Here is a 24,590-nt window from a genome sequence, read left to right as displayed (position 1 = left end):
CGGCGACAATATTTTTAATTCGCTTATAAATTGCAAGAGTTTGTCTTTTATGTGAAATATTGTGGTATTTAAATAGATTATGAGCTCCTTTCCCCAGGAATCCACCGCTCCTTTATGAATCCATATTACAAACTGAGACGAGTTTGGATGGATTGCTTTGACTTCGGGTTTCCTAGTATAGTTGGTATTATGAATATTGGTGCTAGTGGGTGGTTCTGGATAGAACAGCCGACACTAGGTGCCATGCCTGTATGGTTGTGCTCCACACATTGCGTCAGAAACACTGAGTCTGCAGTAGAGCTCAGTCCCACTGACTTACTACCTTCTGTAGAATGCCCCCATTCATTTAAGAATCAGAGGCATTCAAAAACAGTTTTTTTTTAAAGTGATCGGTCTACCAGGGGTTGGCACCAGCTGAGGAAGAATTAGTACGCGCGGACCACTTTGCCTTATGTGTTGACTGCAGAGTGTCCCAAAAGACTGTAAATGTTTAGTGCTGTTGTATGGAGCAGTCTTGAGGCATGGGCTGGGTCAAGCATGGATCATTCCAATGTGCTCTTGGAAGCATTCACAGAAAGATTAGAAATAAGCCAGAATGGGCTTCTGGATATATCATGGAACAGGCTATCAAGGAGAAAATTAACTGCCTTTGCCAATTATTTTTGTATGTACAGCGGCACTTGCTAGCAGTATGTGCATTTGAAAGTTTCCTCGCCTTGTACTCTCACTCCCTTATCCTCCCCACACAGCAAGACTATCTTGGAACCCACCTAGAACAGTACAGCACAGGAACAGGCCCTTCAGCCCACAATGTCTGTGTCGAACATGATGCCTAGACCATCTCTCATCAACCTGCGCACACTCCATATCTCTCCATTCCCTGCAGATCCAACAATCTTGGTGTCATACGCAAACTTACTAACCAACCCGTCTACGTTCACGTCCAAGTCATTTATGTATATATATATATATATATCACAAACAGCAGAGGTCCCAGCACAGATCCCACACTAGCTACAGACCTCCAGCCTTAATATCCACCACAACCCTCTGTCTTCTGTCAATAAACCAGTTTTTAATCCATGCCCCATGGTCACTGTTAATCTCATGCACCCAAATGTTTCTAGATCAGCCTACCATTGGGGACTTTATCAAATGCCTTACTAAAATCCATATAAATCAACATCCAACACCCTGCCCTCATCCATCACCTACGTCACCACATGTGAACAAACTGTTTATAGCTACCATCCCAGTATCACCATCTTCAGTTAATGCCCCACTTATTTAATTGTATTGATGTAGAATACTTTGAGGAATACAATAGATGCAGAGTTGATTTTAAAAATGTTCTCTCAGGACGAGATCATAACTTAAACTCCTTGTCTGTTCCTACCTCCAAATGACTCCAGGTACCTTTTTAAGGTGTAGCTCAGTGAACCACTCGATTGTATCCAATGACTAATGGTGGTGCTCCACACTTTCTCAGTGCAACTTTGATGGGCAACAAATGTCAAACTTCATTCCGTGAAAGGTTTAAAGAGGATGAGGCCACTTAAGTTGCTGTTTACCTAGTTGAAGACTAAATCACACTTGACTATGATGGTGACAACAAAGCAATAGATTTTGCCGATGCAGTTGAAGGACAGTCAGTTGAATGAATGTGTCCCCAGTGAGATGTCAAGTCCTCCAGGAACAGAGAAAATTGGGAGAAAAAAAAAGAAATAAAGTGGTGATATTAAATGTGAAATTTAAACAGTAGATCATGTTTTAACCTTGAGCTCTTCGTTTGTAGTACAAAAAAGGAGGTCCAATTATTGCTGTGCAAGTAGAAAACGAATATGGTGGCTATGCCAAAGATGACAACTACATGGCTTACGTAAAAGAGGTAATGATGTCTTGTTTTCAATGTTTTGGAATGAAAATAACCAGGTGTCATTTTTAAGTGTTGTTCCTTTTTTCCCTCGCTCTATTACAATCCACTGTTTTGATGATTAGACAGGTAAAGTGTCCTGGCACTAAGCTTCTGATAGCAAATCTCTCCTTTAGCAAATCTTTCTGGGAAAGATGCGAAGTGATATTTAGTAATCTCCTTTTACCTGTTTTCTTTTTTAGTTTAGTTCAGAGATACAGCGTGGAAACAGGCCCTTCAGCTCACTGAGTCCGCACTGACCAGCGATCCCCACACACTACACAATTTACACTTATACCAAGCCAATTAACTTACAGACCTCTACATCTTTGGAGTGTGGGAGGAAACTGAAGATCTCTGAGAAAACCCACACGGTCACTGGGAAAGTGCCTATAAACTCTGTACAGACAACACCCATAGTCAGAATCAAACCCGGGTCTCTGGTGCTGTAAGGCAGCAACTCTACCATTGTGCCACTGTGCTGCCCAATGTACTGTAATTACGGGGGGAAAATAGAGGTCAGGTGCCAAATGTTATTGTAGCTGCAAACTTCTAGTTGGCATTGTGGATTTTGCCACATTTGAAACGTTGCACAAATCTTGATCTTGTCTCTGTACATTATCAAACTCTGGTTACCTGTTCATGGATACTTGGAAATAATGCATTTTTTATTTTATCGGAACTTAACAATATTTTCTGCATAAAGAATTGATTAATTAAATGTAATGTTTCCCAGTTGGATGAAGGCTTCTCTTGAAATTGTGAGCAAAGTGGTGTCACAGATTTGCAATGCATTATTGTATTACTATTGCATGCAGTTACTGTTGATTTAAATTTACTATGGACCTAAACAAGTTCATGGTTAAACGAGTAGACTTGTGAATTCTCTGTTTCTGGAGGAGAGCTGTGGTTCAGGAGTGTGTTGGTGAGAGGGGAAAGGGAAGCACATTTTTCTTGGGTGCTGATATTCCAACCTGGTCAGTTGGTAAGCTTTACTAATACTGGTGATTTCTCAAGGATGTCTGACCAAAATTAAAGCACCTCGATGTGCAACCCTGCTAGTTCCAAATGTTCACAGGAATGAAATGTTCTGATGGAATAATGGCAGAGTCAGTGAGTGATAATGATGCTTAATTCAAAATGATATTTAAATATTTCTGTCCTGGATATATTGTTGTTAATGTTATTCCTGAGCAATAAGAAGTGTTGTTGTATCTTTTCTGAAATTGTTTTAGGTTACTTCACCTGACCATTCTTCATCTACCTTGTGCTAATGCAACATATAATATGAGAAAGCATATTCCACATATTTCTCAAGGACAAAATGTTAGTAATAGAGTCATACAGTATGGAGTTGTGTGCTTTCAACAATATCCGGACCAATTAGAATTGAAACAAGTGATTATTTTATTTTGCACATAAACTGAGGGCCATTCATTTCAGTACCAAGATACAGACTAAAAATTGTTTCTGTTTTCATCCTGAAAGGCCTTGTTAAGCAGAGGAATAGTGGAGTTATTAATGACTTCCGACAACAAAGACGGATTAACTAAAGGATCCATTGCAGGAGGTAAGTACTGACTTGGGGATTAGCGTAATGAATGATTTCATTAAAAAAAATAAAAAATTATTATGCAGGATTTACAAGCTGAAAAATAAATCATACCTCCACTGTTATAAATAAAATGTAATTGGTTAATTTTTCTTAGACACACTCAATGGAAAGCTAGAAAAAAATGTTACTTGTAGTTTAGGTTAATATAGTTTAGAGATACCGCGCGGAAACAGGCCCTTCGGCCCACCGAATCTACGCCGACCGGCGATCCCCATTACACGAGCACACTACACACTAGGGACAATTTACAATTCTTAACAAAGAAAATTAACCTACAAACCTGTACATCTTTGGAATGTGGATGGAAACTAGAGTAACTGGGGAAATTTCATGTGGGCTCGGAGAGAACGTACAAACTCCGTACACCTGTAGTCAGGATCGAACCCGCTGTAAGGCAGCAACTCAATGCTGCGCCACTGTGCCGACCCACATTCTTGGCCAAATGGTAGGCTTATCTCCTTTTGCCTTCATATGCTTAGAATAAATTTATAGCATTCAGTATTGTTTCCCTGCAAAGTTATTTGAAAACTTGACTTCCTCTTTGTGTGACTGCTTTTCTATTGCATTTTGATATGTTTCCAGTTTTACCGACTTTCAACTTTCAGAAGCTGGATTCTGGACTAATGTTAATGAAAGATCTAGAAGTAAGCAATTTTATTATCTTTGGATATGTAACATCATAGTTTGCAGAGCAGTGATCTCATGGTTAGTTATAGACATTGGTATGATTTATGAAGATCAAAAAAAATATCAGCAAGTGGAAATTTGAAATGCAAACAAAAGGTTAGAAATACTCAGCAGGTCAGGCAGCATCTGTGGGTGGTGAAATAAAGTTGATGTTTTACAGTAAAGATTCTTTGTCAAAACTGGGAAGGACAGAAAATAGAGTGATGCACAATCGACTGCAAAGTGCTGGTGTAACTCGGCAGTAAATTTAGCATATCTAGAGGGCATGGATAGCTGCCGTTTTTTTTTAGTTGGGCCCCTTCAGACTCGAATAAATTAGTTTCCAACTGCATGGGGGGTGGAGTGGGGTGAACTGGATAAAGGGACTATCACTGAGAAGGTGAGGCCAAGGTTGCCGTAGGGATATGCTGTAAACAATGTCACCTGATGGATAAATAAATAGGGACTTAGGGGGTTGAAAAGGGGGACACAATGCTTTGTTTGCAATATGTTGGGTTGTCTGAAGTGCCTTTCTCTCAGCGAGGGATTTAGAACTTCAGACTCCATTCTTCCCAATGAACAAGGAGACAGCAGGAGCATAGGTTTTACATTATTCCTCTGGGTTTGGATAATCCTGACTGAAGTCTGTTTGTTCTCAGTTATGAAAGAGGAGAGGTGTTGCAATTAGCATCAGTACCTTGGGCTAAGATGAATTTTAGAGAAAACTCAATTAGTTAAAAAATTGAGTTATTTGTTTATCTGTGTGTCCATGATGAACGGAGTTTGGCTTGACTTCGGAAGTTGAATAGCCGACAAGTTAGAAAAGAAGAACCTGGAATCTTCCACAATTGCCGCAAAGATTCGGAATAGTGGAAAAGTACCTTAGCAGGAAATTGGTGCCTTCAAGGATGAAGGGAAGGAGATTTGATGTGAATAATTATCATGGTAATAGAAGGTGGTCTGACCAGTTGACCTTCAGCATTAATGCTTATTCTTTAGGGAACCACTCTGTATTATAGTTTGCTGATTTTACACAAATTGCAAATTGACAATATTCCTCTGCAATCTTGTTTTTTCCTCAATTTTTAGCCTAACAAACCTAAGATGGTAATGGAATACTGGAGTGGCTGGTTTGACCACTGGGGTAGCAGTCATCATGTCTATCGGGAAGGTACGTGATATTGAGTCTATCTTTTCATGCACTTAATTTACTTTCACTGGCTGTGATTTGTTCTTGCCTCCTCTCTCTGGAATTCTCTTCCTGAGGGATTGTGGAGGATAGATCACTGGAGATATTTAAAGAGGATGTAAATAAATATTTGACTCGTCTCTAAATTGAGAGCCTCGTGGTGCTGACAAAGAAAAATAGTTGATGCCTCGAGCTTATCAGCCATTGAATAGCGTGGCTGTCTTGAAGGGTCTGGCAGACTACTTGAGTCCTATTCTTCAATAAAAGGTTGGAGTTGCTGATTGTTTATTGTTCGATTCGTTTGAATTTTCTACAATCTATTTGTCAAAAGAATAAGGTCCATGCATATCTCTGCCCTGAACAGAAAGTTAACGGGCAGATTTTAAGACCAATCGTGGAAGTGCTCTTGGCTCACTGGTGATTTTTTTTCCTTTCTTTTACAATCTTTTATTAACTCGGCACAAACCAAATTTATAACAAGATTTTTGCCCCAATCTGCACAAGAATGACGATTTATTGTATCCCAATGGAATGCTCAGTCACCCGAGCAAATCTAATAGCCTAGGGCTATTCCAGATGAGAAAAGCTTAGTATCAACACAATAGTCATTGGTTCTATATGATTGTAGGAAGCATTTTTAGATTTTCTGATAATGTGGTCACAAATGACAAGCTGGAAATAATTGTATTTTATGCAGCATCTTTCACAAAGACGAGACATTTCAAATCACTTTACATCCAGTCTTTAATGTAATGTAAAAAGTCAGAGCCAAAGTAGCACAGAAACAGGGCCTTTGGCCCAAGTCCACATGACCCATTAACCACCGATTCACACTAATATTTTATTAATCCCATTTGTAATTCTCTCCACATTCTCATCATCTCTTCTCCCCACATCCTGTCCTTCCCTGATTCTGTCACTCACATGTACACTTGGGGCAATTTACAGTGGCTAATTTGTGTGGGAACCTGAGAACCCAGATGATTATTAAGGGGGTGGACACGTTAGAGACAGGAAACATGTTCCCAATGTTGGGGGAAGTCCAGAACCAGGAGCCACAGTTTAAGAATAAGGGGTAGGCCATTTAGAACAGAGATGAGGAAAAACTTTTGCAGTCAGAGAGTTGTGAATCTGTGGAATTCTCTGCCTCAGAGTGCAGTGGAGGCCAGTTCTCTGAATGCTTTCAAGAGGGAGCTAGATAGAGCTCTTAAGGATAGCAGAGTCAGGGGGCATGGGGAGATGGCAGGAACGGGGTACTGATTGAGAATGATCAGCCATGATCACATTGAATGGTGGTGCTGGCTCGAAGGGCCGAATGGCCTACTCCTGCACCTATTGTCTATTGTCTATCCCATGTGATCACGGGAAGAAAATGCAAACCCCATAAGACAGCATCCAAGGTCGGCATTGAACCCAGGTCTCTGGTGCTGTATGAATGGCTCTACGAACTCCACGATTATGCGGCTACTATTGGAGTTTTGTGAGTTGGTGTTCCCGTTTGTGTTCTGCAAAGCCCTATTATCAATAATATGACAATATTACATTGCTTGTGTGGTAAAAAATATCCAGGGCAAAGAGGGTGGGAGAGACTATAGTACAGTAAGATGACCCAAGGAGTGGCCTAATCCCCCCTGTCCACTCAGTGCCGAGGGGAATGACCAAGGGAGTGGCCTAGCCCCCGGGCACCGCCACAAGATCATGATTAATTGTATTTAAAGCATGATGTATCTAACAATTATACAGTTTCTCTGGAGGTAACTGAAGTATGGATTATGCAGGAATGTGCTTGGGCCAAACCAGGAGCAGAGCCCAAGAGTACATTGGCAGCTACACAGTTCAAGTTGAACTTTATGGAATAGAATTATGGAATTTCATTAGAACTGAAAAAGGGTATTTAGCTCATCGTGTCTGAACTGGCTATCTGAGAGAGTTCTGCGTCTAATCTTTTATCCGCAACTCTGAAATTATACTTTGTCAATAATTCATCCACTTCTCTTTCAAAACCTCTATAGAATCTTCAATCACTCACTGGGTCAGGTCATGAAATACATTTGTCCAACAATACCTTGATGAATCGACTAATTTCCCAATCTTTATTCTTCCCTGACATTTTTTTTTTACAAATGTTAACTTTAAACTAGGTTGCAAACAAGTGGATTTGCTTTCACAATTTTGTTATGATGTGAGTTTTAAAAGGCTATACTTTCAAGGCACATAAGTGTTCTTCAAGTCAAAAGGCAGCTGGATGTTCTGGGCATATATTAACATGCAAGAAGTAGAGACAGGGTGACAATAACATTTTTTTGTTTTTTTTGTTTTTGTTTTTTTGATAAATATTTTTATTAAACATAAATACATATTAATAAAATTTACTTATTACATACATTCGTGATATTATTAATATTAACAATTGTGTCCTACATATTTCTATACTTTTTTTTTAAGAGAGGAAAAGATAGAGAAAAATAAAATAAAAATAAGAGATCCAAATTGGAGAAATGAATGGAGTATTAAAAAAGTTATCTATCATTGGAGATATATCCATAATTTATTATTCATAATTCTTCCTCCATTCCATTATTCAGGCCACGGTCAAGTCCTCGAACCAAGCCATTTTGACCCTTTAAATATACAATAAATGGAGACCATATTCCTCTGAAAAGATTCAACCTGTCCACTAGTACAAGTCTCAATCTTTCCAGATGAAGTGTCTCCGACATTCCTGTAATCCACATTTTAATTGTGGGGGATGTAGGACCTTTCCAGAATTTCAGTATTAATTTTTTCCCAATTATTAAATTATAATCAATAAAAATTCTTTGATTCGTTGTTAATAATTGATCTGTTTCTAATATTCCCAGTATTATTAAATTTGAGTCAGGGATCAGCTTCCTATTAACAACATTCGAAATTATTTTAAATATTTCTGTCCAGAATTTAGTGACAATAACATTTATGTGTATGAAGCATATAGATAGTGGAATAAATGGAAGACTGATGAAAGCAACAATTGCATGGTTTCAATACTGAGGAAAGACTGATTTGTGTGCACAGATCTCCATTGAATCTTGGAAGTTGCTATGTTCACTTATAGCTTTGGGGGTATTAATGAAGAAAGTTAAGAGAAGCATCAAGCATGATGGTATAGATAAAATGGGCAAAGTCAGGCATTATTATAACTGGACCACTCAACGTTGGAAGGTTGCTGTGGATAACCCTTGTCAACAAACAACCATTTATCCTCCAGAAACTTTCTCTTTTCAAATGTACACTATAATTCAGTAGCTGTGTGTAAGTTTTTCTGTTAATCTTCATATGCAAGTCATTTGGAGCATATTATACTTGAGCCTTAAGGTTTGTTTTTGTTCTATAGTGATTGCTGAGATTTTAGACATTTTTATCCTACTGCAGGATTGTTGAATACTCTTTCGGCTCTTTTAAGCAAAGGAATTTCCATCAATCTCTACATGTTCCACGGAGGGACTAACTTTGGCTTTATGAATGGGGCACAAGACTTTGGCACCTATATTGCTGATGTTACCAGCTATGGTGAGTATACTGGAGATGCTGCCAGGTTTCGCAATGGAGTGGTAATTGTTCATTTTGCAGATCAAAATGGCCATTGAATTTTTAAATTCCAGATATTAATTCAGTCATAACTTCATTAGATAAAGTGGTAAAGACGGTGGTGTAGTGGTAGAGTTGCTGCCTTACAGTGCTCGCAGTGCCAGAGACCCGGGTTCGATCCCGACTGTGGGAGCTGTCTGTCTGGAGTTTTCACATTCTCCCCGTAATGGTGTGGGTTTTCTCTGAGATCTTCGTTTTCCTCCCACACTCCAGACGAACAGGTTTGTAGGTATATTGGCTTGATAAAGGTGTAAATTGTCCCTAGTGTGTAGGGTAGTATTAATGTGCGGGGATCGTTTGTCGGTGCGAACTCGGTGGGCTGAAGGGCCTATTTCTGCACTTTACCTCTAAACTAAACTAAACTAAACTATTGTGTTCAGACATGTAGAGCAACTTTTACTTGTGCGCTACGCTGCGCCATAGAACTTTAATTGTTATTAATATAGAACCATTGACTGGTAAATATCAGTGGTTTATAATATCTAACTTGTCATTGACAATTACTCATTTAAATTAATTTTGTTCTATATTAGATTATGATGCACCCTTGTCGGAAGCAGGAGATTACACGGAGAAATACATGCAAATTCGGAATCTCTACAGCCATTACTTGGGTAAATACTCAACTGTCTGAATTTTGTGCATTTTTGGGAGGGAAAACTAAGTTCACACTTGTTTGTCCAGGCCAGTGAAGTGAAAGACTAGAGTTATCCCTCAGACCCCTCCTACACTAACATCTCCATTCAATGTTGGGTGAGAAGAACTCAAAATGAACAAATAGTTTGAGGTGAAAACGTTTTACCAAGAACCTTCCTGAAAGCCTGGCAATTCCTGAAAACATTTGTTATTTTGCCCGTGTTCATTAACTTAAGAGCGCAATTTGTTCCTTAAAATGTGAATTGCAAGGAGATTGGGGACTGCTCCTAAATTTTGGGGACTGCTCCTAAATTCTGCTCAAACCTATAGGGAGTTCACTCGGAGAGTTGTGAAGTTGTGGAACTCTCTGCCTCAGAAGGCAGTGGAGGCCAATTCCCTGGATGCTTTCAAGAGAGAGTTAGATAGAGCTCTTAATGATAGCGGAGTCAAGGGATATGGGGAGAAGGCAGGAACGGGGTACTGATTATTGATGATCAGCCACGATCACGGTGAATGGCGGCGCTGGCTCGAAGGGTCGAATGGCCTACTCCTGCACCTATTGTCTATTATATATTGTTACATGCCCATAAATTAACATATTTGTGAATGCTGTTTGACTTCCAGTGGGACATGTATGAGAAGGGTTGTTTTGGGGGGTAAATATGGATTTGAGAAATAATTATTCTACAATTATTCTGTGCTGCAGCTGCCTTTGGCAAAATTGATGACCCTCCCCAACTTCATCCATATCTTGCTCATATCACTGATCAGGTTTAATGGGAAACCTGCATCATCCTCATGGAAAATGTTCCATCCTTTTACGAATTTACTTTGTAGGTAGTTTGCTTTCGTAATTGCTGGTTGTTAATACATGTTTACTTTCTACACATCATGACCCAGCTTGCTTGAATGTTTTTGTGCACCAGCATTTGCTAATTTCTCATTGTTTAAAATATGTTCTGTCACTTGTTATCCCACGATACACTTAGTTTGCCACTTTGGTGCCTACTAGCTTTTTTTAACCGGTCCATGTTCTTTGCACACAGTTTCTTCACACTTTCACTTCAAATTATTTCCAAAGTTGTGCGTGTAACATTTTGTTTTCTCTCCAAAATGTTATTCATGAATGTAAAATGTGAAAAGCTGAGGGCGCAATACTGGTTCCTGTGGTACCATTTTATTTCAGCTTTGCCTCCTGAATCCATGCTTTTGTATTACTCCTGATCTTGTGGGCCTGAAGAAGGGTCTCGACCTGAAACGTCACCCATTCCTTCTCTCCAGAGATGCTGCCTGTCCCACTGAGTTACTCCAGCATTTTGGGCCTGTCTTTGTGGGCCTTTGTTTATACGACAACTTTTCATATGATATTATATCAAATGCTGTTAGAAAATTCTATTACAGGCACTAGTCCCGTCCCTTGACTCTGCTCAATACATCCCCAGTATTGTTGGCTAACCGTGGTTTTCCGTTCATAAGTTCATTAGTGATAGGAGCAGAATTAGGCCCCTTGGTCCATCAAGTCTACTCCGCCATTCAATCATGGGTGATCTCTCTTTCCCCTTTAATCCCTTTAACACACAATTGTCTTTCACACAAGAATGTTTTACTGGATAGAATCAAGCTGTGTTATCACATCCTTGATGCTGAAGGCATTTTGCTGGAATGTCTTTTTAGTGATGCTGTTAGATGCCAAGTTGCGTTTAAAAAAAAAAATATAATAATAAAATAATTCTCACTCTTGTTGCAGACGAGGAATTACCTGAAAAACCCCAGAATATGTATAAATCACGATATGCTACCATTCGTCCAAAGGAATACATTCCATTATGGGATGCCCTCAGTTTCTTAGAAGAGGTACATTTCATTCATTACTGTTTACTACACACCCATCCATGAAAACTATATTTGGAAGGTGAGTGAAGCGAAAATATCTTGGTTGCAGATCCAGATAGGTTTGGCAAAGTCAAACCTGATCAGAAGTTTAGAAAAAGTATTATTCCAGCCTGATGTGACCATTATTTTTAACTTGTGTAGGAAGGAACTGCAGATGCTGGTTTAAATTGAAGATAGACACAAAAAGCTGGAGTAACTCAGCGGGTCAGGGAGCATTTCTGGAGAAAAGGGATGGATGACATTTCGGATCAAGACCCTTCTTCAGACTGAGAGTCAGGGGAAAGGGAAACCTGAGAGTCAGGGGACTACCAGTCTGAAGAAGGGTCTTGACCGGAAATATCACTTATTTCTTTTCTCCTGAGATGCTGCCTGACCTGTTGAGCTACTCCAGCTTTTTGTGTATATCATTTTCAACTTGTTTGCTTCCGACCTGTCTCTCGGGTAATGAAATAGTACGTTCAATATGAGAATTTCTACTTCAATGTTTATTAATAATAATAATAATAATTCATTTATTTTATATAGCGCCTTATCGGGTGCTCAAAGCGCTTTACAAAAACAATTAACATAAAAACAAACAGACAAACTATCCTGACGGAAAAGCGGCGAATAAACAACGCCAGCGTCCTCTCACGTCAGGGTCCGGCAGTAGACAACAAAAAGCACAGGACACACAGATACAATTTTTACACAAACAGCCATCACAGTGATTGCTCTAGGCATACCCTCACTGTGATGGAAGGCAAAGTCTTATCTCCTCCTCATTCTTCTCTGGGGGAGAAGACCTTCATTGGGGGCTTCCTGTAAATGTTGTCACACAAACCTTGCAGGATTTAAAATGAATGTCAACATTAAGCAATCAGTTCTACCTAAACACGTTCCGGATATCAGGATGATGATATGCCCAGCTGAATCGCAGTTTTCTAAAGAGTGTCCCAGTGTCTGAAAGCTTGTAACTTTGATGCACTCGCCTATGTTTCAGAAGCTGGTTAAATAAAACAGTGCCAATCAACATCACTAGTTGTGTTAGGAAGGAACTGCAGATACTGGTTTAAACCGAAGATAGGCACAAAACGCTGGAGTAACTCAGCGGGTCAGACACCATCTCTGGAGGAAAGGAATATGTGACGTTTCGGGTCGAGATCCTTCTTCAGACTGAGAGTCGGGAAAGGGAAATGAGAGATATAGACAGTGAAATAGAAATGTATAGTACAAACGAATGAAAGATTTGCAGAAAAGTAACAATGAAAGAGGTTAAAGGATTAATGAATGGTTTGAGCAGAATAAACCAAAATTGAGAGAAGAGTTAATGGTGTGAAAGACTATGTGGCTCCCAGCACATAGATTATAATAATAATAATAATAATGCATTACATTTATATAGCGCTTTTCAAACACTCAAAGACGCTCTACAGGGATTTCTAGAACATAGAGAAGTGAATAAATAGATAAATAAGTAAACAAACAGAGAAAGGAGACAGAAGGTGAGGTTGAAGGCAGTGCTGAAGAGGTGAGACTTCAGTGATGTTTTGAATGTGGTGAGTGAGGAGGAGTCTCTGACGGTTTGGGGTAGTGAGTTCCATAGGGTGGGAGCAGCGATGGAGAAAGCCCTGTCCCCCCAGGATCTGAGTTTGGTCCGGATGGGGGGGGGGACAGGAGATTGGCAGCAGCAGAGCGGAGGGTGCAGGTGGGAGTGTGCCTGTGGAGGAGGTCAGTCAGGTAGGATGGGGCCAGGTTATGGAGGGCTTTGTAGGTCATGAGGAGGATTTTGTACTGGATTCTCTGGGGGATGGGGAGCCAGTGGAGTTTGTAAAGGACGGGGGTGATATGGTCACGGATCGGGGAGTGGGTGAGTAGACAGGCAGCGGAGTTTTGAATGTATTGAAGTTTACTGATGATTTTTGAGGGTGAGCCATAGAGGAGGCTGTTGCAGTAGTCCAGACGGGAGGTGATGAAGGCGTGGATGAGGGTTTCTGCAGCTGTGGAGCAGAGGGATGGACGGAGACGGGCAATGTTTTTGAGGTGGAAGAAGGCTGTCTTTGTGATGTGTTTGATGTGTTTGTCGAAGGAGAGGGTTTGATCAAAGATGATTCCAAGATTCCGGATATGAGGGGAGGTGGATACTGGGAGACCATCAATATTGAGGATGAAGTTTTGGGTGGATTTGGTGAGCGTTTTTGGACCAATGATGATGATTTCAGATTTGTTGCAGTTGAGTTTGAGGAAATTTGATTGAAGCCAGGATTTTATTTCAGTGATGCAGTTTGTCAGTGTAGAGTGTGTGGTGGTGGAGATTGACTTGGTGGAGATGAGGAGCTGGATATCATCGGCGAAGCAGTGGAAGTTGAGACCATGACAGCGGATTAATTGACCAAGGGGGAACAGGTAGAGGATGAAGAGGAGGGGGCCAAGGACTGAGCCTTGGGGGACACCTTGGGGGAGGGGAGCGGTGGGGGATTTACAGTTGTTAATGGAGATGAACTGGTGCCTGTCAGAGAGGTAAGATTTGAACCAGGATAGGGCTGTGCCGGTGATGTTAAAGGAGGTTTCAAGTCGGGTGAGGAGAATGGAGTGATTTATGGTGTCAAAGGCGGCGCTGAGGTCAAGTAGGATGAGGATGTTGAGGTTGCCAGCGTCGGAGGAGAGGAAAAGGTCATTTGTGATTTTGAGGAGCGCAGTTTCAGTACAGTGGTTGGAGCAGTACAGTGGTTGGTTTACTAAAGCATAATTACTAAATTATGCTTTAGTAAATCTGACCATCTGATCAACATTGCAAGCTTCTCATGCCCACGATTTCTAATGTAAAAACAAATGCTTTATAAAGCTTGGGACATATTCATTTAGCTTTGCTGCAAAGTAGTTGATTTCTCCAGCTTGAGATTCGTTATTTTCAGTTCCGTTCGATAACATGTAACTGCAAAGAGTCAATTGACCACATTGGTTTACATTTCTAGGAAGTGAACATTTAAGTGACTGAACATGTGGTTATAAGTGAGGTTGTGGGAATGTAGTGGTTTGTTTTCCCAACTGAAAGTCCTTGATTTGTGAATGTTTCGCTTGATGTATCAGAACACAATACATTTACCAGCAATAGATTTATTAGCTTCTCCACTGTAATGTTTCAAGGAGTGGCCCTGCAATCCATCCAGACTTGCCAACTCCATAAAGCTGGGTGGGAAAGTAAGGAGGTCATGGAAGCTACAAAGGGATGTCTACGTTTGGTAGGGGTTGCAGATGGAAGTGTGATATCCATTTTAATAATAAGAAATGGAAGCAGACTCGGACCATGAAGGTCTTTTTGAGCCTTTTGTCTGTTCAGTGCTCATGGATCATCATCTTCCTCACATTCCCAGCCAATTGCCATTTCCCCAGACCATCTAAGGATTTAACAATTTGTTGTACATTCTGTGCATGAGCATTGGCAGCCCACTGAGCTTGCAACCCTTAGGTTATTTCTGTTTGCTTCCCGACTGTAGGTGTTCTATTCTACCCATCTTGCTGCCATACAGCATGAAGGACCTTAACGTACAAGACCACCAAGTTAAAAATACTGAATTTTTATTTTTGGTATGAAATTCCCTTATCTAGAAGTTACTGGATCATCTGTGGTGAGATAATCGAGTGACAGATACGACAAAGGTTTAAAACAAGTGCAAAGGTTCAGATCTTCACAAGTTGAAGCTTCTTTGTTGCTGCAATGTCTCCCTGTGGCTGTGTCACCTCATCGTTTCTTTCACTCCACCTCAATCGTGACTATCCTTGTAACCTCTTACACGATCTTGAGAGCATGTGGGAGTGTATCTCCAATGATCATTCTTTCCTGCACAACTCCTCCCCCTTCTGTCGTCGGGTAACTGATTCCCCCCCCTCCCCTCCCCTAATCCTTTCCACTCGTCACTTTAATTTCATGTTTCATGTATCTTGTGTTTTATGACCGTTGGCAGATCAATTTCCCCTCTTGGGATAAATAAAGTTCTATCGCATCGTATGCCAGCCTTTTACCCTTTGGATTTTGAGTTTATAGATCAATATGTCCCTGAGCTTTGGAATCACTTTCCTTAAGTTTTTAAAAATGTATTTACAATATTCTATAACCCATATTTTTACATTGCCTTTGACTTTATGCCTTTTTTTCTGTATATTGGATGTCAGATTTTGGTCTGATAATATATTGGTGACAATCCTTGGGGAGATTTCATTTTGTTGTAGTGATTGTTTTGAATGCAGAGTGCTGTTATTAAACCTATTGCAAACGTAACCTGTTCACTTGTCTGTTCTAGACAATCGAGAGTGAAAGACCTATCAATATGGAGAACCTGCCAATCAACAATAACAATGGACAATCTTATGGTTACACGTTATACAACACAATAATAAATAGTGGTGGAGTACTTAGTTCTGAGCAGAATGTCCGTGACAGAGCACAGGTAAACAAGAAGTATTTTTTAAAATTATATAAATTTGTTCCCTCGGGTGCTCCCATTTCCTCTCGCATTCCAAAGATGTGCGGGTAGGGAGATTAATAGGTCACTGAAAGTTACCTGTAGTGTTGTTGGGTGGCAGGAGAATCGGGTTAGCAGGAGTTGTGCACACATGAGGGGCGAATAGGTGACTGGGGGAAATAACTGGAGCAATGGGATGACGAATGAGTCACAGCAGTGATTTTGTGCTAAATGACCTAAGGAAATGTGGAAATTGTCTGCAAAGAAGTAGCCTGAAAGTAAAAACACGAGCAGTAGAATTGCATTGTGTTTTTGCAGCTTTAGAATGCTCTTTTAGAAGTTGAATATGTTTAGCTTGCTCCTATAGTTGCGGGCTGAGCCAGCATTTAATTGCCCATCCCTAGCTGCCCTTGAGAAGGAGCTGGTGAGCTGCTGTCTTGTACGGCAACAGTCTATGAGGCGTGAGTATTCCCACCGGGCTCCAGGAATTTGACCCAGTGGCACGGTGGCGCAGCGGTAGAGTTGCTGCCTTACAGCGAATGCAGCGCCGGAGACCCGGGTTCGATCCCGACTACGGGTGCTGTCTGTACGTTCTCCCCGTGACCTGCATGGGTTTTCTCCGAGATCTTTGGTTTCCTCCCACACACTCCAATGACGCACAGGTTTGTGGGTTAATTGGCTTGGTAAATGTAAAAATTGTCCCTAGTGTTTGTAGGATGGTGTTAATGTGTGGGGATCGCTGGTCGGCGCGCGCCTGGTGGGCCGAAGGGCCAGTTTCTGTGCTGTATTTCTAAACTAAACAACAGTGAAGGAACAGTGATATATTTTCAAATCAGGACAGTGCGAGACGTGGAAGGAAAATTTCCAAGTGGTGGTGTTCCCTGTTCTCTTGCGTCCTCAATCCTTCTCATAGGTCATGGATTTGGAAGATTGCTGGCTCGTGGCTCTGTCCTGTTTCTGTTGGGAGCGTCTCATTCATGCCCAGCTTCCGGTTTTTACATTGCATAATTGAGTCTCTCTTGTATTTCAGGTGTTTGTGGGTGGTCAGTCCATTGGATTTCTCGACTATAAAAATATAGAATTAACTATTCCAGATATTAAGGTGAATGTCATTAAAATATCAAATTTGTAGATAATCGTGCAAACAATTATTATTGGTGCTTGTGAAGGTTGCAACTATGTTTTTATTGCCATCAGTTGCCTGACCCTTTGAGCTCCTCCAGCATTTTTTTTTTTGCCCGAGATTCCTGCGTTTGCAGTCTTGTGTCTCCGTGCTTTTTTCCACGATGCTTTTACAAAAATAATGACTATGATCGAATGTGATGTCAGTTGGTACATTGTGCTTTTCGTCCCTTGTGGGCATGCAAAACTGTTTGATAGCTTTACTTTGTTATGCAAGCAAATCCAACAAAAAATGTATACAATCTAAATGACGTTTCTCTATCTTTACTGCACTTTAGCGTTAGCCTAGTATTTGCTCTGGCATGAGAAAGGTTTGGATCCCAACTTATGTTGTGATCCAAACAAAGGAATCATGTTGATTTCTTCAGGAGCAAAACTGGAAAAAAATCTAAAACTTAGTTTGTGGAGTATTTGATATCTCAAAAAAGTGAATTTAAACCTGAATCTTTGTGTAAATTATAGCTTGATAATTGGAAATGAAAGAATGGGCGCAGTGAAGTGGTACCCTCAGCAACCTTTGAGTTTTAAACTAGAACCTAAAATACCGGGATTGCCCAATACTTCATGTAATGAACATTAGTGTTAATGTGTAGAAGAAAATAACTGCAGATGCTGGTACAAATCGAAGGTATTTATTTCACAAAATGCTGGAGTAACTCAGCAGGTCAGGCAGCATCTCGGGAAAGAAGGAATGGGTGACGTTTCGGGTCGAGACCCTTCTTCAGACTGAAGAAGTTAATTAGTGTTAATGTGTGTGGATCGCTGGTCGGCATGGACTCGGTGGGCCGAAGGGCCTGTTTCCGCACTGCATCTCTAAACTAAACTAGAGTCACTGAGAGTTGGTGTTACCTGCATGCTGTGAAGGTGCAACATTTCTATTCACTGGTTTACAATTGCTGCCTGCCTTATCGTGCCGCTTTTTTAATTGTTCTTTTACGTTGTGTGTACAATATTCTTAAAGTTACCCAGTTTCTTTACATCAGAATTTCTGTGAGTTACTTATTTTATTACGGAATTCTCTGGCATTGTTTCCCCTTTATTGAAACCGGAAATTTTTCTTTTTGTAGAGTAATCAAAATTTAAGCCTTTTGGTGGAGAATCGTGGTCGAGTGAACTATGGCACTAAACTCGATGAACAGCGCAAAGGTAATTTGCTGAGACAGTGATTGACAACACAGTCAGTGTTGGGCAATGCATAGTCACATTGTACGTGCGTACTGTGCAATTGCTTAAGCTATTTGATTATTTATTTTATTTAAGTTGAAATAAATTACTCGATAATATTCCATTTGTGAGAAGGATTTTCCTGTGATTATAAATGACTTGCCCAGGATGGTATTAAATGGATAAATAATTATTTTTTATCTTCAGTTAAGGTGGTCAAATTTAGAGAACTTTTCACATGATCTTTTGCAAAATCTGGTAATGCAGTTATACACCACTTTTTTCCCATTTATTTTTCTTTATATTCCCTCCCCATTTTCCTTCCTTCCTTCCTGACACCTGCTGTTCAAGAGCCTTTCTGGATTATCCGTTTTTCTGGACCAACCAAGGTCAAGTGACTATACACCCCTGGCCCGCTAATGACCCCCTCCCCCCCCCCCCCCCCCCATCTCTAAAGCAGCATGGAGTGCCAGAAACGTAAATAAAGCAAATTATTTAGTCAGAGGGTGGTGAATCTGTGGAATTATTTGCTACAGAAGGCAGTGGAGGATAAATCGGCGGATATATTTAAGGAAAAGATATATATATATATATATATATCACCATTCCTTCTCTCCAAAGATGCTGCCTGACCCGCTGAGTTACTCCAGCATTTTGTGATACCTTTGATTTGTACCAGCATCTGCAGTTATTTTCTTATAGATTCTTGATTAGTACGGGTGCTAGAGGTTACGGGGAGAAGGCAGGAGAATGAGGTTAGGAGGGAGAGATGGATCAGCCGCGATTGAATGGCGGAATAGACTTGATGGGCCGAATGACCTAATTCTACTCCTATCACTTATGACCTTATGATAAAATGGAAACTGAATGTGAATGAAATGACCCGTCCCCGGCTCCCACGTCTCCCTGGCTGTTCAGAGCCCGGGCTTCCAACCCTGCTCCCGACTCGCAAAGTGCATCAGCAAGCCCTTCTCTCCACGCACATTCTGGTGACACAGCTGTTGTTGCAGCTCGCGTTGCAGCCCCTGGGGACAGTGGTTCGAATCGCAGCTCCCTCCTTTTACTAAGCTTTTAGCTAGGTTACTAAAATCAACCTAGATTGGTGACCAATTTTGTGATGTTTTGATATTGTGATGTTTCTGTGTTAAAGGTGCTATATAAATGCCAGTTTTTATGGTTGGCAACAAAAACAACTGATTGCAGTGGAAGATGTTCTGTTCCCTTGGAGTCACTTGTGAGTTTTGGTCCTTCAGGTCTCCTGGGAGATATCTTTCTGAATAAACAGCCTTTGAAGGGTTTTACAATTTACCCATTGGAGATGAAAACGAGTTTCATTGAGAGGTGAGGATCTATGTGTGCATCGTGCTTTCAAACTGTCCAATTGCTTGATTTACTTTAGATATACTAAAGTCGAATTATATTTTTGGAGGAGTTTGTGTTCCATCATGAAATATTAGTATACGATCAAATGAGGCCAGTTGTTATCTTAGGGAAGGTTAACATTTTCAGTGGGAGTTTTCCATCCTTATTCCATTAAATATAATGAACATTTAGGGCTGGCGTAGTGGTAGAGATACTGCCTTACAGAGCGAGAGACCCAGGTTCGGTCCTGAATCCTGATTTGGAAATATATCACTGTTCCTTCATTGTATGGAGTTTGTACATTCTCCCCGTGACCTGCGTGGGTTTTCTCCGAGATCTTCGGTTTCCTCCCACACTCCAAAGACGCACTGTTTTGTAGGTTAATTGGCTTGGTATAAATGTAAAAAAGTAAAAAAATTGTCCTTAACATGTGTACAGTAGTGTTAATGGAGACAGTGCAGGGGTCACTGGTCGGTCCGGACTCGGTGGGCCGAAAGGCCTGCTTCCATGCAGTATCTCTAAACTAAAGTAAACATTCATTGTTCCCCGTTAGGGTTATCATGGGACAGCAGTTAATACAACCAATATATCAAATATCAATGTCTGGCCAAATGCATTGGATATTAATATTGTCATAGCTTTTGACATATTTTATTGCATTTGAAACAAAGTTCACAAACCTCATTCATTCAATACACTTTCAATAGATATCTGAGTGATTGTAATTGTAGTTCAGATAGTAACTGAAATTGATCCAACGAAGCTGTTGCAGTCTTTACAGTGGAGTTGCATCAGAGTTCACTCAGTCTGTTACTTGTGCCACTGATCTATTTTGGATTAACTTTATATTCAACAGTGGGAATCTCTTTCTACCTTGATTACACACTGTAAACATAAAACACTCAGTGCCCTTAGAAATGCACGGTCTCATAAATGCCAACCATTGTTCCCGTACACTGGCTCTGTGAATATTTGTTTTAATCTTCTCGTGCTAGTGGTCCTGGCAGTGGTTAAATTGATTACCAGTTTTCTAACTAGCTCCTCTAGTTTCAAGCCAATATGTTGATTTGCAAATTGAATTCTAGAGGGTCTGAGCTACAGGGAGAGGTTGAATAGGTTGGGTCTCTATTCCTTGGAGTGCAGGAGGATGAGGGGTGATGTTATACAGGTGGATAAAATCATGAGAGGAATAAATCAGGTAGATGCACAGAATCTCTTGCCCAGAGTAGGGGAATCGGGGACCAGAGGATATAGGTTCAAGGTGAAGGGGAAAAGACTTAATAGGAATCTGAGGGGTAACTTTTTCACACAAAGGGTGGTGGGTGTATGGAACATGCTGCCAGAAGAGGTAGTTGAGGCTGGGACTATCTGGGACTGCATAGCTAGGACTATCCCAATGTTTAAGAAACAGTTAGACAGGTACATGGATAGGACAAGTTTGAAGGGATATGGACCAAAAGCAGGCAGGTGGGACTAGTGTAGCTGGGACATGTTGGCCGGTGTGGGCAAGTTGGGCCGAAGGCCCTGTTTCCACACTGTATCACTATTATGACTCTTATGAATTCAAATGCAAAGAAAATAAGAGGAATTTGTGGGTCCATTTTCATCCATATATTATGTCTATAGGCATTAACCACTGTAACTCTGCACAGGATAATCACTGCCAGCGAATTAAAGATTATGATATTTGTTTAATAGTATTTAATCACTTGCATTGTTTAATTTTTGTTTGTTTCCCTGTGACTGAAGTTTCTCAGCTATCAAACTGAATTCTATTCTGGAAAACCCCATTCTTCCAGCCTTCTTCTATGGGTCGCTCTATGTGGATTCAATGCCCTACGATACTTTTATAAGTCTTAAGGTGAGGAAAATGTGTTTTATTCATTGTAGCTTCCTGCTTGGGACAGTGCATTTTACAGAGACGGTATAATTTGTATCCAGAAATGTGGGACTGAATGAGGCAGTTGATAAAGCACCCATCTGTAAACCTCAAACTGTGATGAATGGGGAAAGTAAACAAAGTTGAACTTGTTATGTTGATGTTTCTCCTTTTAAAATAGCTGTCAGAGATGAGCACAATAAGTAAGAATGGACATAAAGTGCTTGTGTAACTCGGCGGGTCAGACAGCATCTCTGGAGAAAAAGGATTGGTGACTTTTCGGGTTGCCACCCTTCCTGAAGGAACGTCACCCATCCATTATCTCCAGAGATGCTGCCTGACTCGCTGAGTAATCCAGTTCTTGGTGGAGTACTCAGAACAAATTGTATATACCAAATGGTATGAATATTGATTTCTCCAACTTCAAATAACCCCTACACTCCCTCTCTCTCCATCCCTCATCCCCCACCCACGTTACACCAGGCTCCCGTTCTCACCTAGCAAACAGCTAACAATGGCCTGTTCCCTTTATCATCGTTACTTTTTTGCATATCTTTCATCCACTTGTTCTATACCTCTCTACATATCTCTCGTGTCCCTTTCCCCTGACTAGTCTGAAGAAGAGTCTCGACCCGTAATGTCACTCATCCCGTCGCTCCAGGGGTGCTGCCCGTCACGCTGAGTTACTCCAGCATTTTGTGTCTATCTTCGGCTTAAACCAGCATCTGCAGTTCCTTCCTAGAAACACAGCTAGCTAGTTATGTCATGCAAGTCTTCAGTAGTGGAGCCAAGATGACTTCTTTTTTTTAGTATTTTCTGTGTCCGGTTCTCTTGGCCATTTCTTGAGAAGGCATGGAGTAAATTGAATTAGCTCAAGATTTTGCTGAGTTGCGGGAGTTTGGTAGGAATCCAAGATGCATCTTCCACTTAGCGCTTTGCTCTGAGTGTGTTTGCAAATGCTTGCACTTGTCTCATGCACTCGCATGCTTTGCTCCACCGTGACTGTGGGTCAAAGTGTTCTTGAACTTGTCATGTTAGCTGCTCAATTGTCCACTCTTATTAGCAACAGGCTGAGGCTGAACTGCAGAGCTTTCATCTTGATCCATTGTGTGGTTATATACCTCTGTCTAATGCATGCTTTGTAAACTGTTAAGCACAAATGTATCCTCCATTGCAGCTTCACACCTTAATTTGTAGGCATGCCTGACAATGCTCCCAGCCTGCCCTCCTTCAACCCTCCTTTGAACTAGTTCTGATCTTTTGCCTTGATGCAATGTTAAGGTATGGGATTTACTGGGCTATGTAGATGAAAATTGCTGTGGTTTATATCTCTGCCGCTGATGGTCCATTTATCGGTTGGTGGGCAGTTTTGAGCTGCCAGAGGCATTCGACATCTATTCCATTAAGCACATTTATCATGCCACACTGCACGATAAGAGTGTCCTAGATGGGAGGTTGGGACTTCTATTGCCACTGAATCTGTGTACTGAGCACTTTTACCAATGCTTGTCACGGGATATATTTGCCTCGCTAGATTTGCAAGGTTTGGTAGATTACCTTTGCTCTCTGTTCACTCACTACCTGGTCCCCCTGGATCCTTCAGGACTCTTGTCAACTCCATCAGTGGTGTTGCTACTAAGCCACTATGGGTTACGTACACAGAATGTACCACCCAGAGGTACATTCCTTTCTACTTTCAGTGGTTCTTCCATGTGTTGCTCAACGTGAGGGGAAAACTGATGTATCTGCCGAGGGAGTATGGTGAGAGCTAATCAAGAGGTATCCTTGTTTAATCTGGTGCCATCAGGCTTTATGGAGTTGGCAGTTGATGCTGAGAGCTCTCCTACATGGAGATCACTGCGCTCCGATGGGTCTGCCATGCAACTGGAACAGGACCTAGCCAGGGATCGTGATGGAGGAGATCGACACATGGTTGTTCTCATAGAATCATACCCTTCAGACAATGCAGGACTAGTTTGTGGGATAGCTCTCCCAGTTTTGACACCAGTCTCTGGATGCTTTAAGGAGGACTTTGCCATGTCTATTCACATGGGGCTTAAACTGGGTGCTCAGTACAAATTAGATTTTTTTTCCTCCCACTTTAAATTCATGGTCTTGATACGAGTGAGTGAATCGCTCAACTGGTTCAACTACATCAGTGGGTTTGGAGTCGCACATAGGTCAAAGCTGATGTTCAAAGGTTCAAAGTTCAGTTTATTGTCACGTGTACCAATTAAGGTACAGTGAAACTTGAATTACCATACAGCCATACTGGAAAAGGGCAGAAAACGCACAACTACATAAAAGTTAACATAAACATCCACCACAGTGGATTCCCCATATTCCTCACTGTGATGTAAGGCAATAAAGTCTAAACTTCCTCTTTATTCTCCCGCGGTCGGGGCAGTCGAACCATCTGCAGTCGGGGCGATTGAAGCCCCTGCGTCGGGGCGGTGGAAGCTCTTGTGGCTTGGAACTCCTGAAGTTAGTCTCTGACGAAGGACTGCGTGCTCCGCAATGTTAAAAGTCCGCAGGCTCCCGCGTTTGGAGCTCCAAGGTCGATCCCCGACAGGGATTGCCAGCTCCACGATGTTAAAGTCCGCAGGCTCCTGCGGTTGAAAAAAACGTGCCTCTGTTGAGGTAAGAGATTAAAAAAAAGTTTTCCCCAACCCCCCCCCCCCCCCCCCCACAAAAAAACAAGCTAAAGAACACTAAAACATACATTTAACACACTAAAAAACAACAAAGAAGGAAGGGACGAAACAGACAGTTGGTGAGGCAGCCATTTCGATTTATTCACAAAATGCTGGAGTAACTCAGCAGGTCAGGCAGCATCTCGGGAGAGAAGGAATGGGTGACGTTTCGGGTCGATTTGTGAATAAATCGATTTGTACCAGCATCTGCAGTTATTTTCTTATACTACGTGAGGCAGCCATTGTGGGTGCCACCTACCTAATCCAAATGGTATTGGTGAGCCCGATGGGATTGTGCAATTATCCCAAACTCTTCAGTTCCCTTCTCTC

The 24,590-nt window shown here is 41.2% G+C and overlaps 1 protein-coding gene across 1 annotated transcript in view; it reads left to right on the top strand.

Annotated features, from left to right (window-relative positions):
• LOC144608669 (beta-galactosidase-1-like protein 2) overlaps positions 1–24,590 on the top strand; it is a 52,792-nt gene that overhangs the window by 23,938 nt on the left and 4,264 nt on the right. Inside the window, exons 6-17 of the mRNA XM_078426656.1 lie at positions 1,796–1,888; positions 3,401–3,482; positions 4,110–4,171; positions 5,283–5,364; positions 8,794–8,931; positions 9,543–9,623; positions 11,393–11,499; positions 15,819–15,965; positions 17,011–17,082; positions 18,230–18,308; positions 19,580–19,667; positions 21,438–21,549. Coding sequence (XP_078282782.1) covers positions 1,796–1,888; positions 3,401–3,482; positions 4,110–4,171; positions 5,283–5,364; positions 8,794–8,931; positions 9,543–9,623; positions 11,393–11,499; positions 15,819–15,965; positions 17,011–17,082; positions 18,230–18,308; positions 19,580–19,667; positions 21,438–21,549 — 1,143 coding nt within the window. The remainder of the gene's footprint in view (positions 1–1,795; positions 1,889–3,400; positions 3,483–4,109; positions 4,172–5,282; positions 5,365–8,793; positions 8,932–9,542; positions 9,624–11,392; positions 11,500–15,818; positions 15,966–17,010; positions 17,083–18,229; positions 18,309–19,579; positions 19,668–21,437; positions 21,550–24,590) is intronic.

Source organism: Rhinoraja longicauda, chromosome 32 (genome assembly GCF_053455715.1).
Source record: "Rhinoraja longicauda isolate Sanriku21f chromosome 32, sRhiLon1.1, whole genome shotgun sequence".
Taxonomy (NCBI): domain Eukaryota; kingdom Metazoa; phylum Chordata; class Chondrichthyes; order Rajiformes; family Arhynchobatidae; genus Rhinoraja; species Rhinoraja longicauda.
This window is presented reverse-complemented; position numbering and strand designations above follow the sequence as displayed.